The sequence below is a fragment of the Sylvia atricapilla genome, chromosome Z (assembly GCF_009819655.1).
Source record: "Sylvia atricapilla isolate bSylAtr1 chromosome Z, bSylAtr1.pri, whole genome shotgun sequence".
Lineage (NCBI taxonomy): Eukaryota > Metazoa > Chordata > Aves > Passeriformes > Sylviidae > Sylvia > Sylvia atricapilla.
This window is the reverse complement of record NC_089174.1, coordinates 8,268,335-8,286,369: the sequence shown is the minus strand read 5'-3', so window position 1 is coordinate 8,286,369 and position 18,035 is coordinate 8,268,335. Positions and strand designations below refer to the sequence as shown.

Sequence of the window (18,035 nt, the reverse complement as noted above, 5' to 3'; positions counted from 1 at the left end):
TATCCCCTGTTAAGGCAAACCAGATTGCCCACTTCTTCCCAAGAGTTAGGAGCCTCGGCATTGCTCACCAGCCAGTGTAGCACTGACCTTCCAACCTATTTCATCACAAACCGCTTTAGATATAAACCAGGGCCATATGTAGCTATCAAAACCTTTTGAAAACGCTTGGGTTTATTCTTTACTCCTGGAGCTGTCTAGGCCTGCACAGAGCCATCCACTGGCGTTTCTGCGAGCCACAACCGCTCGGCGCAAAATCCGAGGGGGTATTTTCGCTGTTTAGCAGTGCCGTGTCCCTTGGCGAGAGAGCTCCGGAGAAGGAGCCCAGCCCGGCCACCTCAGGGCGGCCAGAGCCGTGTCCCTTGGCGAGAGAGCTCCGGAGAAGGAGCCCAGCCCGGCCACCTCAGGGCGGCCAGCGCCGTGTCCCTTGGCGAGAGAGCTCCGGAGAAGGAGCCCAGCCCGGACACCTCAGGGCGGCCAGCGCCGTGTCCCTTGGCGAGAGAGCTCCGGAGAAGGAGCCCAGCCCGGCCACCTCAGGGCGGCCAGAGCCGTGTCCCTTGGCGAGAGAGCTCTGGAGAAGGAGCCCAGCCCGGACACCTCAGGGCGGCCAGCGCCGTGTCCCTTGGCGAGAGAGCTCCGGAGAAGGAGCCCAGCCCGGCCACCTCAGGGCGGCCAGCGCCGTGTCCCTTGGCGAGAGAGCTCTGGAGGAGCCCAGCCCGGCCACCTCAGGGCGGCCAGAGCCGTGTCCCTCGCCGAGAGAGCTCCGGAGAAGGAGCCCAGCCCGGCCACCTCAGGGCGGCCAGCGCCGTGCCCGAGCGGCCGCGGCCGGAGCCCCGCGCCTGCGCCCTGCGGCCGGGCCCGCCTGCGCTGGGGCCGGGCGGGGAGAGCGGCCCGGGGCCCGCGGGGGCTGCGGCCATCGGCGGGAGCGGCGGGCACGGGCCGCCCCCGGAGCCCCGGCATGCGGCTTCGCTGCTGCGGCAGCTCCCCCGCCCCCTGCGGGCTCGGCAGGGCCGGGGCAGCGGCGGCTTGAGGCCGCGGATGGGCGGAGCGGGAGGGGCCGCCGCGATGGCTCAGGAGAAGATGGAGCTGGACCTGGAGCTGCCGCCGGGGAGCGCCGCGGCCCCGGGCGACGGCGGCGGCCTGAGGCGGTCGAACAGCGCCCCGCTCATCCACGGGCTCAGGTGAGGGGCCCGGGGGACTCCCGGCCCTGCGGGGGCTCCGGGGATGCTCCGCGGCGCCACGGGGAAAAGTGGGCTCCTGAGCGCTGTCCCTGGCTGGGAGGGGTTTAGGGAACATATTAACGTGTGGAGGGGTGCGAGGAAGCCCGGGAAGACGGGCTTTGGTTTTAATGAAACGCTTTGTTTTCACCAAGGTCTGCTGTGCTGCAGAGAAACACCTTCCGCAACGTCGGAGTTGTGGCTGTTCTTACACATCGAATAAGAATCGCGATGATTTCTGTAATGGATCAAGTCTGGGCAAAATAAATCACTGCTCTCTGTATAATTACAACAGTAAATGCTTTCAGAACAGTCACGCAAATTTGGTCAGGAAGGTTAATTTCACGGGACCCTGACGCAAGTTTAACATTTAGTGTAAAACAGTGTGTCAGGTGGCCAGGAATTTTCCTGGATACCAGTTTCTGTAGTATGCATTGCTGGGAGAAATACAATGTGTTGTGCAGACAGTAGTGCTCGGATGTTGCCACCAGCCCGTGGTAGGTCTGTTTGCAGGAGGGTTGGGTGTTTGCCAGGTCTGGCTCTCTTCAGCTGACAGGACAGAAAGTGGCAGGCAAGTGGCAGGTGAAAGCTTTCAGACAGGTAGGGTTTCTTGTAGAGTTTTGTTCGGGTAAGTTTATAACCCAAAGGGCTGTTTCTTGTCTCCTCTGGGCTGTTGAGAAAATGGGAGATGCCCCATCTCCTACATGGTGTGGCTTTCATCCAGCTGTAAGGTGGTCCACGTGCTGCTGTTAGTAGTATGTCTGCATTTTGGGAGAGCATATTGACAATAAATTTCATAAACTGTAGTATATTACATGATAAGTACTTCCTGGTGGATTGATTTTTTTCTCCCTTTCTTTTTCTGTAAGGAACTGGATATCAAGTGATGAACAAATCTGACAAAGCTCTTTTGCCAAAATGGTTAACAGTGTCTGACAGTTCAGATGAAATACCGCTTCTTGCCTATTCCATTGTGATTTAATGTTAAGTGAATGCAATTTTAATTCTTTTACATAATCACAATGAAACAACTCCCATTTTATATTTTGAGGCAGTGTGGAAGAGTTGTGTATGGCAGCTCTCCCCTGGGAAGTTTCCTGAAGCAGGTAAACTAATTGTGTAACTGAGACAAGATGTGTTTATAATCTCAGCCTTTTGTAAATTGGAAATTGTAAGACCCTTAACTCCTAAAAAAAAGCCCAAACAAATTATGTAGTTCAGGGTTTGGGCACATAGAGGGGTAAGCCTGAGTCTTGCCTTGAAACTGTGCATACACTATGAGTTAGGTGTTCATACAAATAAAACTGAAATGACATTGAACTAATCTGAGGTGGTTGCAGTGTTTTGCCTCTTACTTTGGAATTTTCCACCAGAATACTGTTTTTGCAAGATTGCAGCTCTTGGCAAGAAGCTTCAGGTTTTCCCAGAATGGCTTTGTTGGGTAAACTGAAACAAAAGCTCTTGCTCCTACACAGCTTGCTTTTTCTCCTCTGCCTCCTGTTTTGACTTCTTCATTTTTTAGTAAGGAAAACAAGTTGCTGTAGATCCAGAGAACAGTTATAAATAAGTGGAGTATTTTAGATCACAGAAGTTAACTTTTACAGAATTTTTAACTCATTTTTGCCAAAAAACTTGATTTTTAATGGGACCTGTAGTTTTCTATGAAAATTAAGTCTGAGATCTGACCAGTTCTGGTGTTTTTGCAAGGGAGATCAAAGATAGGATTATTTGCAGGGCTTTTTTTCTCTCCCTCTCTGTTAGTTAGCACTGAGTATTGGACTCAGGCTATGGTAATGTGGGACAGGATTCTTCCAGCCTGTTTTCTTGACACAAATCCTGGATTTCAGGATGTGCTGTTTATCTTGTGCCTGCATGCCAACCAGTACACTCACACTGAAGGGAATTGTGGCTGTTGGCCTCAGCCAAAACTCATCTCTAAACATCATGTCATGGATCCCTTCAGTTTCTCCTCTTCCACCTCTGTCAAATGGCAGCTGTTTGATCTCTTGGGGTGTGAGCTGAGTGAAACTTCTTGGAAAATTGTAAATGATGTCTGGTCTTGTGTACTTGACATTTTGGAGAAGAAGAGTCAATGCATTTTTCTTGGCACAAAGTACAGTGCTTATGCCAATTGCTGTTTGCTTTTCTTTCACAGTATAAGCTTTATTGGTTTTTTTTTATTTACAGCTACATAAAAGCTGTCTAAAACTTATGTGTCTTAACTGGTGCATTTTAAACTAGAGGATTCTGGCAAAGGTATGTCATGAAAGTGCAGCAGGATTATCAGATCTTGCAGCAAGGTAGTGCTGCTGGTCAGGTTAGTTTTAAAGAAATTGTATTTGTGGGGGTCTTTTGTTCATCCCAAGTTAGCAGCAGAAACAAAAAGATATAATGTGAATTCTTGTAATTTGAATCTAATTAATGGGTCTGTTCTTACATGTGGATTTATTCATCTGTGCAGTTCCTCACTGATATTTGGGCATGAGGATTATAGGGTTGTGGCTCAAAATTTTTTTTCTAGCGACCATAAAATTTAGTTTATTTCTGCAGTCGCATTCATTAAGTGCTGATCATTGACTGTTGAAACACTGGTGATGACATGACCAGTAAAACTTGCTTTAGGAATCAATAGAACTAAAATTGCCTTGAGAAATTGCCTTAATTTTGTGTCAAATAATTCATCTTATACCATTTCAATGAATACACTGCTGTGGGGCCTTAAAAAATGGGTTTACTGTAAGTTTAATTTAAACTTTCCTGGAAAAATGTTCAGAAGATATTAAATGTTTGTAGTGATAAGATTTATCAAGATGCTGCATTTTTTAATTCTGTTTTATCTGTAGGATCAAAGCTGGGTTTAGTTACTGCTTACAAGCCATTAATTCATTTGTTCTGTTCAATGACATTTGAAGCAATATACAAGCAGCAGCCATTCCAAACATAATAAATCCCCACAGTCTAAACAATTCTTCAGTTATTCTGAAGACACAAAATTATTAATTGAAATCATTAATTGAAGTAGCTGGGATTTGGAGGATAAACGAGTTGATTTGCACACTCTGCCTACAAGCTAAAAGAGTTCTTACCTACCTGGAGTGCTTTGTCTCAACAGGAGAGCTGTCACAGCATTTGAAACTGAGCTGATATGAAGAGGTGCTTTTCGTGCTAGGGAGGAAATGGCTTTTGCATTTGACTGGTGTTTCTTTTTGCAGCGACAACTCCCAGGTGTTCCAGGCCAGCGTCCTGCGCACCTGCAGGAACAGCATCACGGTCATGAATCGGCACAGCCTGGTAAGAAAACTCCTACACCAGCCCCAACAGGTGCCACATAGAAGTGTACAAAAAGGAATAAACAAAGTTGGACAGCAGTCTGTGAAACTAACACCACATTGCTTTCAGAAACAAGGCTCTAGACAGTGACATCAATATGCTGTCGCTATAATGAAATGTTGCTTATATATCTTTTGGCTTGGAGAATGCTTGTATTTCATTGTGATCATAACTTTGCTTGTAAAATAGATGTTCCAAGGTAGAGTAGGAAAGGTAGCTTGCTAAGAAAACTAATTATATAACTGTACTATTAACAGTAATCAATGTCTTAAATTATTTCTGATGCTTAAGAAAAAAAAGTACAGACAAATACTTCAGCAGAGGCTGCATCTGTAACAGAACCAGAATAGTTATATGTAAGCAAGATTGGTGGAAAAGCCTTTTTCCTGCTGGGATGAAAAAACTGAAAGTGTTACGGTCAAGATTTCTTAATCAAGTCTCTTTCTTCATATTTTTAGGGCAGCAGCTTAGTGTAAATCTGTTTGTGCTTGTGGTCAGGCAAGAGGAGAAAAAAACAAAGGTGAAAGCACTTTTTATTGTATTTACTCCTGAATATCCTCAATTATTGGGCTAAAAAGATGCTAATTCAGGGTGCCTTGCCCAGAACTTGCTGGGATGCAGGAGCTAATTCACTGATGGGCTGCTCTTCTGCCTGCCCCTCATAAATGTTGCAATCTCCTGGGTTTACCCAGTGTTTCCATCTTCATGGGATGATGTTCCTAACCCTTCCCCTCACACTAATGTTATTAAAAAATGTCCATCTTCTTCACTCCCTGCTGATCGGGTGCTGACAAAATACATGAAATTTAACTTACACTGTACATAAAAATCTCCACTGACTGTTAGATCAGTGCCTTGTCTGCTTTGAAGTGCTCCTCTGAGTTATGATCTGGGTTACAGTTCTGTTGAATATGGCAGGGAAGATGGGCTTGGAAAGGATCTTAGAGATTCTCATGCTTCTGTGGTCTTAAACCAGGATCATTGACAGATAAATAATTTTGTAATAGAATTAAACGTTCAGCATCAAGGACCCTAAGCAATCTACCTTGGTATTCTTCCTATAGCAAAGAAGTACATTTAGTTTTATGATGCTAGACATATACTAAGGAGCTATATTACATTTACTTTTTAAATTAAATTTTACATAAGAAGGTGATAAAGTGTATTTCAAAACCCACTTCTTTGTATTTAAGAAAAATAATCCAAGTTTTACTGCAGTGTAAACTATAAGAGGGTTAAAAGATTCAGTAAGCAACTGAAACTTCTTTATTACAAGTATTACAAGTACAGCTTAAATTGTATGTTTTGTTAAACTTTGTGGGAAAAAGTTGATTAGTGTTTGTCTAATCTGCGTGGTGTGCACTGTCAGGGGAGCAACGGAAGTTGCTAAAATCTCTGGAAACTGAAGGTCATACACCATCAACTCCATCTTCAGTGCTGTCCCAGTTGCTCAGCTGAATTCCACAATCTCTTTTTTGGAATAGCTTCTCCAAGTCTCAGACTTCAGCTGGTTTATAATGATCACTGCAAGGGCAGTGGTGCCATTTGGGCTGGGGCTTGATCTGTGGTTTTCTGACACTACATGTAATTGCCAAGGAAGAGTTAACCAGGCTCAGTATCTGCAGGTTTTTTCTTCCAGGAGATACCAGTGAGTAAATGTTTTGGTGTTTTTTTGCTTTGTTTTGCATGGCTGGGGTTTTTGTTGATTTGCTTAAGCAGAGCAGTTGAGTCTCTGGTTAGATGTTTAGGTGCTATTTCAGCAGAAGTTGATGTTAAATTTTTTCTAATTTTAATTTTTTTTAAGCCAGGTAGTTTCCCTGCTGGGTTCAGTGTGGCCCCACAAGTGGCTGTGCTGGCAGGAGGCAGAGGGCACTGCAGGGCAGGGCAGAGGCACTGGGGCAGTCTCTGCTCACCTGGGCAGTGGATCCTGCCAGCCTGGCACTGCTGAAACTTTACCTGCACTGGAACACAGTATCTGACACACTGGAGTGAGGGGGAAGGTGTTTCTCTTCCCTGTCATAGTCTAATAGTTCATAATGTTTTTATTAAGCTTTTTGCTCTCTTAAAACAGTGGAGATTTGAGTAGCATAGTTTTAATAAATGGGTTCAGTTTAGCAAGTATCCTTTGAAAGTGACACGTTTCTTTTCACAAGAATTAAATTTAAGGATGCAAACAAAGCAAAAGTCAGTTTTACACACTGACAAAGCAAGAATGATGACTTGTTGGAAACAAGATGTAGGATCCTCAGAGCTGTGTTAGTGCATCAGGCCCTGCAGAGGAACACTTAATTGTCTTTTTATATTTTTCATTTTATACTGCAAACCACTGTTTTTGTACATATTCTGTTAATGTTAAACCTTAAAGTATGTGGATCACAGTCATAAAATTAGAATATAATGAGTGGAACAAAATGCATTTCTACTGTTGGAATGACAGACTGAATAGGCAGGAATGCACTATTGTCCAAATCCTTTTCTCTGTGTGAGAATCAAGGTCAACTCAAGGTCTGCATTGGCTGGTGCAGCTTGGAGGAATTTTTATTAGGTGCACAGGATTTTTGGGAACCCAGTATAATAGTGAAGCTGACCTAAACTGGACTTTAAAAGTAGCAAACCAAGATATTATAGCTATTAGACTTTAGTATTATATGTTACAATTACTAAATTCTGTCACAAATGTTAGTGTGAGCCTGATAGGCTGAATTCTTCTGTGAGAAGCAGGGTGTGATGTCTTCGTGTTTGTTTTTTTAGAAGGAGGGTTCTGGATGTATGAAGCATTAGCAGTCTAGGTTAACTTACCCTGTCAGACACCAAAATCCTTGTATTCTCCATGGCACTGATTAGAAGATGGTGCAGTAACAGTTAACTGAATGTTTGTTAGTTCTCCAGCTTCAGCATGATGAAGAGCTCCAGTAATGTTTTGTGAAGCAGATGAAGCCTAATAATGAATGAACGATAAAAACACCTATAATAATGCAAGCCTTACTTGCTGAACACATCCATTTAGAAAAGACACCTTATTTTTCGGAAGGATTGTCATCTTGCAGAGAAGTTAAACCTGTATTCAAGGCTTTAGTTTAGAATTTTTGTTCCCTGAATGGCTATGACATAAATCAACTGAGGGTTGACAATGTGAGGGATGGGAAATATATGAAAGAAAATTATATTTTGAGAAAATAATATCTTTAAATTACTTGGTTTTGGATGTGCAGTTTTAGATCATAGCATTCCAGTGAAATCTTGATGCAAAACTGTCAACATTAACAGAAGACCATTTTTAGTCATGTCTTGTCTGATTTCACCCAAATTGGTGAAGATCTTGAGAAACCATAAAGAAAGTGTTTAACTCTTTGTTAGCCTTCTAATAGCTGATTTTTTTCACCTGTCAAAGTACTTATTTATAGGCAGACAACAATCCAGGAACCTTTTTGTACAATGCATAGTTTTGGCTTTGTATTTTTAAAGAATCTATTGGGGAGCTTTCTGGATCACTTAAATGAAAATAAATATTCTGAATCACATAAAGGAAAATATTTATGCCAACATGTATACTAGGGGTGACAGTGTGCTAGTGAAAAGCAGCTCTATTGCTGCAAACACATGACAGAAAGCTGTCAGTTCTGGTTGCCTGGAAATGGAATGGAAGCCAGGCTGATACCAATTAGCATGTATGAGCTTACAAAGCAGTATAATGTGAAGATACATATTAACATGTTCTTGCAAGTAAGTAATGTAGGCTATGTATACACTGAGAATGTTATAAGTGATATGGGGTTTTTCTTAAGTTGGGTTCTTTTTAGTTTGGGGTGATACTACTTTACTAACATTTCTGTGGCACCTTTCCCTCCCTTCTGCTGTATTTTCAATTGTATGTGACTTTGTTTTGCAGTTTGTGCCATCATCTCCTATCCGTATTCCTAGCAGCCGTCTTCATCAAATCAAACAAGTAAGCACAGATTCTTCTAAATGAGTTTTTTATAGGTGGCTGGGTTTTTTTGCAGTTGATGTTTAAAGTCCTTCAGCTGGCTGTAGATTTTATTTTCAAACTGCCTGCCCAGTTCCACGTTTCATGAAGCAAAATGCATCTTACAGCAAGGAGAAGATTTGAGCACAGAGAGGATTCTTAAAATTGACATTTTAGAAAGGAAGCCTTTAATGTAAACCCTTAGGGTAAAGTTTCACCAAGTTTTTGGCAGCAGTGCCAGCATAAATATTCAGGGCCAATAACAAACTGTTCCTTAACTTGTGTTGGCACAAGACTTTTGTGCAGCCAGAAAATGAGCAGGATAAGGAAGCACTCTGGCTGAAAAATAGTCTGTACTCGTCTGTCTGGGCTATTTTTCATCTGTATAATTTTCTTATCCAGATCCCTGTACTTGTGCTGTCACAGCACGAACAGAGGGGGAAGGGCAGCAGAGCAAACATTGGGGAAGGGGGGTGGTGAGGGGAATATCTGAGCAGGCTCAAATAGCTCTGCTCCCAGCCAGCACTGCACAGGCTGAAGACTCCAGCTTTAAAATCAGCAAGCTCAAACTCTTCTGTGTCCTTCATTTTATATCTCCACTTTTTGACAGTAGAATGGTTATAAAAATTTCTTGAAGATGCTTAATTTTTTAATTTTATTTTTTTTAGCTGGCTAGTTTTCAATGGATAGGCTTGATTTTTACAGGGTCAAAAGTTAAGAAAACAATTTAATGCTTCAGACAGCATTTTTAGGGTATGGTGCCTGAGTGGTAGAAGGCACTTGTGCTTCCTACCTCAGTTATTTAAGGTAGTTGCATGGTAATCCTGAAAAAAATAACAGCTTGCTTTCATTTATGTAAATAATTTACTGGCTTAAATAGACTCTGAAGCACTCAGGTCAGCTGTACAGCTCTTTTTATCAATATAAGAAAGCTTAGGATTAATATGTAAATATCATAGAATCATAAATTAATTTGGGTTGAAAGGCACCTTTAAAAGTCATCTGGTCCAATCCCCCTGCAGTGAGCAGGGAGATATAATGAGAAATATGTTGAGAGCAAAGGAAAGAACTGTTGTGGCTCTGCTCTATTACCTGAAGTAAAATTTGATAATTCAGTCTTCTGGAAAATACTTCTGCATTCATGTTTGTGTCATCCATTTATTAAAGCAAACAGTGTAATTTCCTAATTTGTGTCTGAGCACTAGATTCACTAGTTGGAATTAATTCCATGTCTTGTATACTCACTGAGAACCTGTGAGATTCACTTCTGATCTCTTTCAAATTTGAGCAAATTATCACACAGGTGAAGAAGTTAGACTCTTCCTACTTATGATGAGGATTGTGAAGATGTTTAGTTGAACTTTTACTCTTGAATTAGGGAACCTACTCATTCACTGAACAAATTGGGTAGCATTCAGTTAATTTTAAGGAATGATGTCTGCCTAAGAGGAGATTGAGTCATATTTTGTACTTGGTGTTAATGTTTAGTTTAATTTCATATACTTGATCAATTTTAATAATATTTTATGGAGTTGTTTTTTTTTAGGAAAAAACCTCAATGACTCTCGAATTCATTGGGTGCAATGCAGTGTATTGCAAATCAGATGCTGACAAGTGTCTAGTTAGTCACTAATCCATAGAGTAAGGTAAGAATCCAGCCATGTTTTTGAGGTTTTTCTGTACTAGTGTCCCCTTTGTAAAATTATATTACTCAAGACTACATAAAGACACTCTGGCATGTGCAGAATTTCTGGTTCATACTATCATTATTTTGTAGCTACCTCATGGTTAGTAATGAAAATAAAGCTGGTTGAGAAAAAAACATTTTACATAAGCACTTCTTACATGATGGTCTCTCCTGCTACATCTCTTTCTCATCTTCTCCTCCTTACTCCCTTCCATGGATTAGAACTTGAAGTTATTGTTGCTTAACTGAGTTGAATTAAATTTTCCACATGCCAAAGTGAAGTGAAACTACAGCTTTTCTGATTTGCTGGAACAAAGTGGGGTGTTTTTTTTTGACCTTACTTCTTCATGTGTTAATCTTTTAGGAAGAAGGAATGAATTTGCTGAACAGGGAAACAGTTCATGAAAGGTGAGTACTAAGGCAAAGCAGAACTGCAGTCACTGCAGCCCTCTGTGGGCCTGGGACAATACATTTCTTTTCTTCTTTATAGAGAAGTGCAAGTAGCAATGCAGATGAGCCACTCATGGGAGGAGAGCTTGAGCCTGGTAATGCATTAATGCTTTAATTTGCGTTTCTATCATCAGTATCAGGACACTAGCAACTCTCTCATGTCAACATTTCCTTTGATAGTTTGACCTACAGTTAAGTTGTTAGTATAGCACTGCTATTGATCAGCAAATTTTCACACTAACAAGGCATAGGATTATCAATTGTTCAAGGTACATGTGGGTTCCTTGGGCTGCTATGTCAAAAGGAAATTGCATGGATGTCTGCCTATTCAAATTTTCTTACATGTTCTGATACTCTCCATGTAATGTTTAAGGCGCTTGCTTTTTTTTTTTTTTTTTTTTTTTTTAAGCAGAAAGTCATAAATGGCTGCCTAAAAATTGTTGATATGATAGAGGATAACTTTGGGATTTCACACCAGTCAGTCTTTTTCTTGTTAAGGTACCTGCTCATAAGATTAATTATGTGTACTGTTTACAGAGTGACAATGATTTTGAAAAATCACTATCATCAAATAAAGTAGACTTTGTTCCAGTTTCTTCAGCTCCTTCACCTACATGAGGAATAGGGAAGGTGAGCAAAATGTGGTAATAATGGTTTTATCTTAAGTAGAGCTAAATAAATTCAACCAAATTAGTAGCAAAAGATTAAGCCACCTGCTCCTTTCTAGCTCAGCTGCAAACAAGAAACTAGAGAGCAAATAAAACCCTCTAAAACCCCAAAGCAGAAAATACCAGCTGCTCATCCTATGGATGTGAATTTTTGTGGAGTGTTCAGCTGTTAAGCTGTGGTTAATAAAAAACAAATAAGTCTGTTTAACCAGAGTACAGTGAAATAAATCTGCATGAAAATGGAATATGTCCAGTTTAAATTTTTTTTTTCTCAGTAGCAAAAAGAGATGTCTCAGTAAACCAAGTGACTGGTTGCTGAATTTGATACTGGGTTATTTCTCTGCATTTAAGCATCAATTGTTACCACATGGGAGTGATACAGTATTTATAATAACACAAACTCTTTCCCTCTCAGCAGTGTTTCTCACCATCTTTGCAAAGTCTGGTGAGCAGCAGTGGGTTGCCTCCAAGTCCCAGCCCAAGTCCAACAAGGAGATTTTCAAGGTAAGTCACCAGATCATATCAATGATAGAAAATTGACATAGCTTGTTCATACTAGGCATTGAAATACCAGATTTTGTTGTATCCATAACTGATTTCTGAGCACAGACACAACTTCATATACTAATGTAGACTTTAGATTTTACAGTGTTGTAAAACATTTGTCAAAATCCTCATGTCATAGCATTGGGAAATGGGCTGCATTGTGGCATCTGTCTTCCCAGTGTAGTCTCTATATTCCTCTTATTCACATCTTTAGTAATTGAGTTCTGAGGGAAAGAAAACACAAACAGATTTAGGGTTTGTTACTCGTTTGAGGGATGTGGGCATACAATGAAATTTTACTAGGCCCTCGCAGTTCAGCCTGTCAACTGAAAGATGTAGTCAGTGCCTGGATGAGAGCTTTTAGAGTGCCCCAGTTGTGAAATAATGTAATTAAACATTTCCTGCTCAGTTCTGTGCTGCCTGGTCTATCTTTAGAGAAAAAAAAAATAAAAAAAAAATACCTGTTTTTGATAAGCTGTTTTAATGCCTATTTTTTTAGTGATTTCCACCAAGTAGTTTGTTTTCTGAATATCTTTTGATTCTTTTTTCAACCTTTCTCTTTTAATGGTGATCTCAGTGCAGCATTTGTCTTCTTTTAGCAGGAGAAGCCAGAGCCCAATTAACTGCATTCGACCAAGTGTTCTTGGATCAATCAAAAGAAAAGGTACAGTATTTAGGTTTGGTAAATACAGTAGGCCAACTTGATAGTTATATAATAATTCATATAGCTTTCTTCATAATTCTATCAAGTTGGCTGATACTTCAAAAAGCAATTAGAAATCGAACATATTGCACATAATGAAACAGACAAATCATTAGATTTTACTGTTCCTTAAAACTTTTGATTCCACAAAGCTAATAATTGTTTTGTTCTAATTCCTCCCCATTGCTGTGGTCATATGGATGTTACAAAAAGTCTGATGTAACCTGCTTAACAAGATCAGCTAAACAAAACAATAAATATAAATATTGGTATATTTAACTTAAACAGAAAACTTTGAAAGTCCTGGTTAAGTGAAGCACACAAGGTAATGTACATTTCAAATAGCTCTTCAAAAACCCAAAGCTGATGCACAGGCCTGGTGGCACCTTACAGCTTTATTAAGAAATGTTTCTCTGTCTTTTTGCACTTTCCTTCAAGTTTAACTTCTGGAAATTTTATTGCACTTATTTTTATATTTTCAAGTTTCACCTTTGTTACAGAACACCTCTGGCTCTGAAACAACTTTTAAAACACTTTCATCTGGGTTCTGTCATAGCCTATTTAAGTATATATCTATTCTCTTCTCTTCTAGAGTGTTTGGAAATCAAAGTAAATTGAAAAGCTTTGTGATAATCCTGGACTTTCTTCCTTTTCCTTATTTTCAGCTTCTCTGATCTGGTGGAGCTGGTCAGTGAACTGACAGCTGGATAAATTGAAACAAAAGGATTATTCTTCACTACTGAAGAATAAATATCTGATATCTAAGCCTTAGTTAATTATTCACTAAACTGTACTGAAGCTTGGATAAAATGGTTCCAGGAAATACAAAGTCTTTAAAATTTAAGCATCTAAATTCCATGTTCTACATATGAAATATTGGAGGTCTGAACCTCTCTTCTGTTTGCTCTGTAGAAGTACACTGAAAGTGGATTTTAGTTTAAATGAGTCATAATTTTTATCACTTGGTATCTCTCCCCAAAGGTGTGACAGAGATGGAAGATCACCCAAAAAGATTATTCCAAGGATCCACCAACATGCTAACCCCTGAGGCTGCACATCAGGCGGACCTTGGGGCATGGTAAATGCTGTGCTGCTTATTGTCCCTTTCAGCAGAAACATTACTAACCTTTTTTTTTTTTTTTTCTAGCAGTGATAATGCTTGAATGGTTATTTTTGCTTGTTTTTGTCTGTTTTTAATAGAGATATCTCATAATGTTACAACACTGAAATCATCACAGTAAACATGCAGCAATGTTCTCTGCAATTCTGCAGTTTCTAGGCCTGACTGATAACAGGGGGTGTTGAGCATGTTTAGGAAGAGACACCTCATGGATGATAGCTTTTGGAGTCTGATTCAAATTGAAATCAAATGTGAATGCTGATGTTTTTTTGTTTTTTCTTCTTTTCCCTTGCTCTTAGTCACCAAAGAACATGAGTCTGTCTGATCCTTCCTGGAGGGTCAGAGGAGCTGGGAGGAGATAAAAAGTACTTTGTTAAAAATTGTAGTGATTGGTAATAAGATTACCAATTTAAGCAAGAGATTTTGATCTAGTGTTTTAGTCAAAAGGTTAATCATATATAGGGTGTGCTCATGCAACTGTCAGGGGTTGTTCACAGTATTTCTGTCTTTTTGCCTCTCAGCTGATATACAAGTCATGCAGAAGCCTTGAGTGGCAATAGCAAAGTAGATGTATTAAAGGTACTTTAAAATCATATGTTTTTTGCACACTCTGTTTACAGTGGGGATAGCAGTGTGGGTTCAATTGCTGCCTCTTGGTGTAGGAGATGGTAATTTTAAAAAATCACTTTGATGCTATCACTGATGATAGATCAGCTGTAGTTATGAATTTGTGTCATGTGAAATACGTAGTACAATGGAGGATGGACAATTTATCAGTGGCTCTCTTGGCAAAAAGGCCTCCGGCTGTTGTGCTGGCCCAGGGCTTTGAGGATGGAGTAAAGCTGGCAGTGGACTGTTCGGTCTGGAACTTCTGATCTGTGCCCCATTTTTGTGTGAGCAAAGGAGGAAACGGGCAGTGTCCTGTGTGAGTCTGGAACTGACTGTGTGTGTAGCTGCAGATGTATTTCAGATCATAGGGCTTGCTGCTCCTTCAGAGATGCACCTGTGTGTTTAGAATGGTTTTGTGATGATTCGGGCTGGTTTGGGGCTCTTCCCTGAGCCAGTGTTTCATTTCTCATGCCCTGGTGTTGCTGTGTTTTCAGTCTGTCCTCACATGCCTTGGATGACAACAGGAGCAGTGCAGGCTCCTCCTGTGACTCCCCAGCTGAGGCTGGTACCAGCACAGACTCTCCAGTGTCACTCTCTGACTCCAGATCCCCATTTTTGCCAGTCGATCTCATGGCCAAGTTACCGATGAACTGAGAGCAGGAATCTGCTGACGGACACCAGGAAACAGGCGGGATATTGCCCAGACTTTCTGTTGTGTGTAACCCATTCTGTTCCTCATAGGAACTTCCAGCAGTGTCAGTACTTCTAGAAAACTTCCAGAATAGTTCCTTGAGGAGGAATTCACCTTTCTAGTGATTTGTATGACATTTACTACAATACAGAAGCATTTGGGATGCAGACACGTTGGGTGCTCATGTCAGTCATCAGGCTGCTGGTTTGCAGTGGATGTGATCTCCTTGGCATAAGTTACACACACTGTACATCTGTCCTGCTTGTAGAAGATTTAGTTTGCCAGCAGCCTGTGTCCTCCCTGCCTGTGGAGGAGCAGAAAACTCACATTTGTCCTCAGCCTAAAACCAATGAAGCAGCTTACTAATTGTTTCTATTCCCAGAGTGTTAGATTTTTTTTTTCTTCTTCTTAATATGTAAGGGAGAATATTGCAGGGGGGAAATTGGTTATTATTATTATTATTCTGTTCTATTATGATTGGCTCTTAATCAATTCTATGTTCCAGTGGATGTCAAAAAAGAACAAATTGGTGAATTGTCAAATTTATATGTTGGATTTTATTCATGATCATGACTGCTGTTGTGTCTAAATCTAAATTAGGTGTGGAACATTCTTCTGGGGTTTTGTATCTGGTGTTTGTTTCTTTTTCTTCGCCATTTAGATTATGTATAGGAGTGGTAGATGCTCTGTTAAATGTCTTTTAATAGGGAAAAATAGTGACAGTACATTAAATCCTGAAATTTTAGTATTTCGTAATGCACTTCAGAAATGGATTATGTTAAGTCAGTATTTGTCCTCATATATGACAGATACGGTGAGGAATCATAAATGCTTCTTGACAGCCTGAGGCCATCAAAATATTTAATCTATGTTTAATTTCCTGATGTTGCTTCCTCAAACAGTGACATCAAATCATTTCTGCTGTTGAAAACTTCAGATGCTGATTGGAAGCCTGGAATCTGGTAATCTGAGATGCTTTAAAAGTCAGTGTGTTGAGGCATCCTGTTCTCAACTTAGAAATTCCCCAACAAGGATGAAGAACTTGCAGACAAAACCCCCCTATGGACAGCTGTCTGGGATTTTGCAGTGACACCCTCACTGGGGTTGTGCAGCTGAACTCCCCCAGCTGAGTCCCTCTTTGTACATGTCTGTGCATCTGTGCTATGTGGTTTTAAACCTTCTCTCCAGAGAGGTTAAGAATGAAGCAAAATTTAATTTTTAAATGCTAAACCTTTGTAGTGTGTCATAAAGTGAGAAAAGTATGGAAACTTCCTCAAGTAAGAGAAAAACCTGCCCTGAACTCTGCTGTGAAAGATTCACATGGATGAAGCTCTGACTGACAGCAGCCATCAAAATGAGAAGGGGATGACTTGGAGTGCAAAGACCTGAGGCCCAGTGACCCATTTCCATGTGTCCTTATTGTAGAGAGGAAATAGAATGTATTTAATAGTCTGACTCTGTTCTAGTTAAGATATGACATGGTTTACTTCTGGTATCATTCCTCTTAAATTATTGTAATAACCACCCTAATGGTTGCAATCCCTCCGCAAGTCCAGCTGCCCTTTGTCCCCAAGCAGATCCACATGGGAGCGCTGGGCTCTGTTTGCTCTCTCTGCTGAGGCAAAGTTTGGCTTTGCAGTTTCAGGTTTGTGCCAAAGAGTTGCTGTGCGTTCACTCTTCTGTGGTGAGAGCAAGACTCTTTTTTTTTTCTTTTTTTTTTTTTTTTTTTTTAACATCTTGCTTGTTTCTTAAGAATGAACCCCCTGGTGTCTCTTCCAGTTTTTGTTAGAAGACACATCAGTATAGGGGGGTTTAATAGCTGAGTGTGGGTCAACTTGTCTCTTTTCTGTTGGATATTTATGCTGTTTTTCAAATAAGTGCCAATAAATGGAAAAATAAATGTTTTGCTGTTTCCGCACTTTTTTAGAGAACCATATTCTTGTTTCCTTCTGGGATTAAATGCTTTCTTTTAAAATCAGAATCTCTGTTGCAATTTACTTTCACCCAATCCAGTTAGGCAAGTAAGTGTTAAAATCTGCAGCAGACTTACTGTGTTTTCCTTGTGCAGTGCTGTCTTGCAGGTCTGTGACAACTCTAGGAATTAAGAATAAACCCAAACATTTTTGAATACAAATTACATGTGTCCCTAGTTTATACCTAGAGAAAGTTGTAGTGAAATAGTTTGGAAGACAGAAGCTTCTGCTGGCTGGTGGTAAGTACTGAAGATCTTAACTCTTGGGAAGACATGGGCAGTCTTTGTAGTTTGCTTTAATAGGGCAGTTAATCAAAGAATTATGGAATGGGTTGGGTTGGAAAGGACTTTAAAAACCATCTCATTCCACCCCCTGCCATGGGCAGAGACACCTTCCACCAGACCAGGTTGCTCCAAGCCCCATCCAACCCAGCCTTGAACCAGTTCCAGGGATGGGGAGTCCACAACCTCTCTGGGTCAATTCATGGAGTTGGAGGAGAGTGTAATAGTTATTTATCTGTATTTGTTCCTTTCCCTGCTTTTCAAAACAGAAATTTCATTGAAATTGTGGGAAAGCATCTCAGTGTGTTATCTCCATGTCACCAAGAAGCTGCCATTTTGCTCCCTGGAGTCTGGTGACACATAAAGGGTTTTTTTTTACCACTGAAATGACAAGTTTTGGAACCAGTTATACTCTAGAATATGTATCTGGATGCAGGAAATCGGGATGTTATACATTCCATATAATCAACCTTGTACTTGTCTAATAACTCATGCTTTTAATACTGCCTCTGCTTCTCTCTGGGATTCTGCCATGAATGGCACCTTCCAAAAATCACACTTGGGTTTGGCACTTGATTGGTCTGGTTGAAAATTATCCTGCAGGATTTGCTGGCAGCTAAATCAGATCGTGGGCCACTGTGTCTTCCTTGACAAGTGATGGGTGTTTGTTTTTCTTCCTTCCACCCTCTCCAGTGACACAGTTGCTGAGGGAACATGCGTAACTGTGCCAGTGCTCAAGGGGCTGTATTTTTGGAATGAACCCCTCAGTGGTTGCTGCATTTAGTAGAGGGATAGATAC

The 18,035-nt window shown here is 40.8% G+C and overlaps 1 protein-coding gene across 1 annotated transcript; it reads left to right on the top strand.

The window, feature by feature from the left end:
* Window positions 1-861: 861 nt before the first annotated feature.
* On the top strand, window positions 862-16,885 carry LOC136374337 (P2R1A-PPP2R2A-interacting phosphatase regulator 1-like). The gene is given in 10 exon segments (XM_066339650.1): window positions 862-1,178; window positions 4,427-4,505; window positions 8,434-8,490; window positions 10,560-10,603; window positions 10,686-10,740; window positions 11,183-11,275; window positions 11,729-11,817; window positions 12,459-12,523; window positions 13,544-13,640; window positions 14,786-16,885. Coding segments are annotated over 10 exon segments (882 nt in total). The 5' UTR covers window positions 862-1,035; the 3' UTR covers window positions 14,946-16,885.
* The last annotated feature ends 1,150 nt before the right edge of the window (window positions 16,886-18,035 follow it).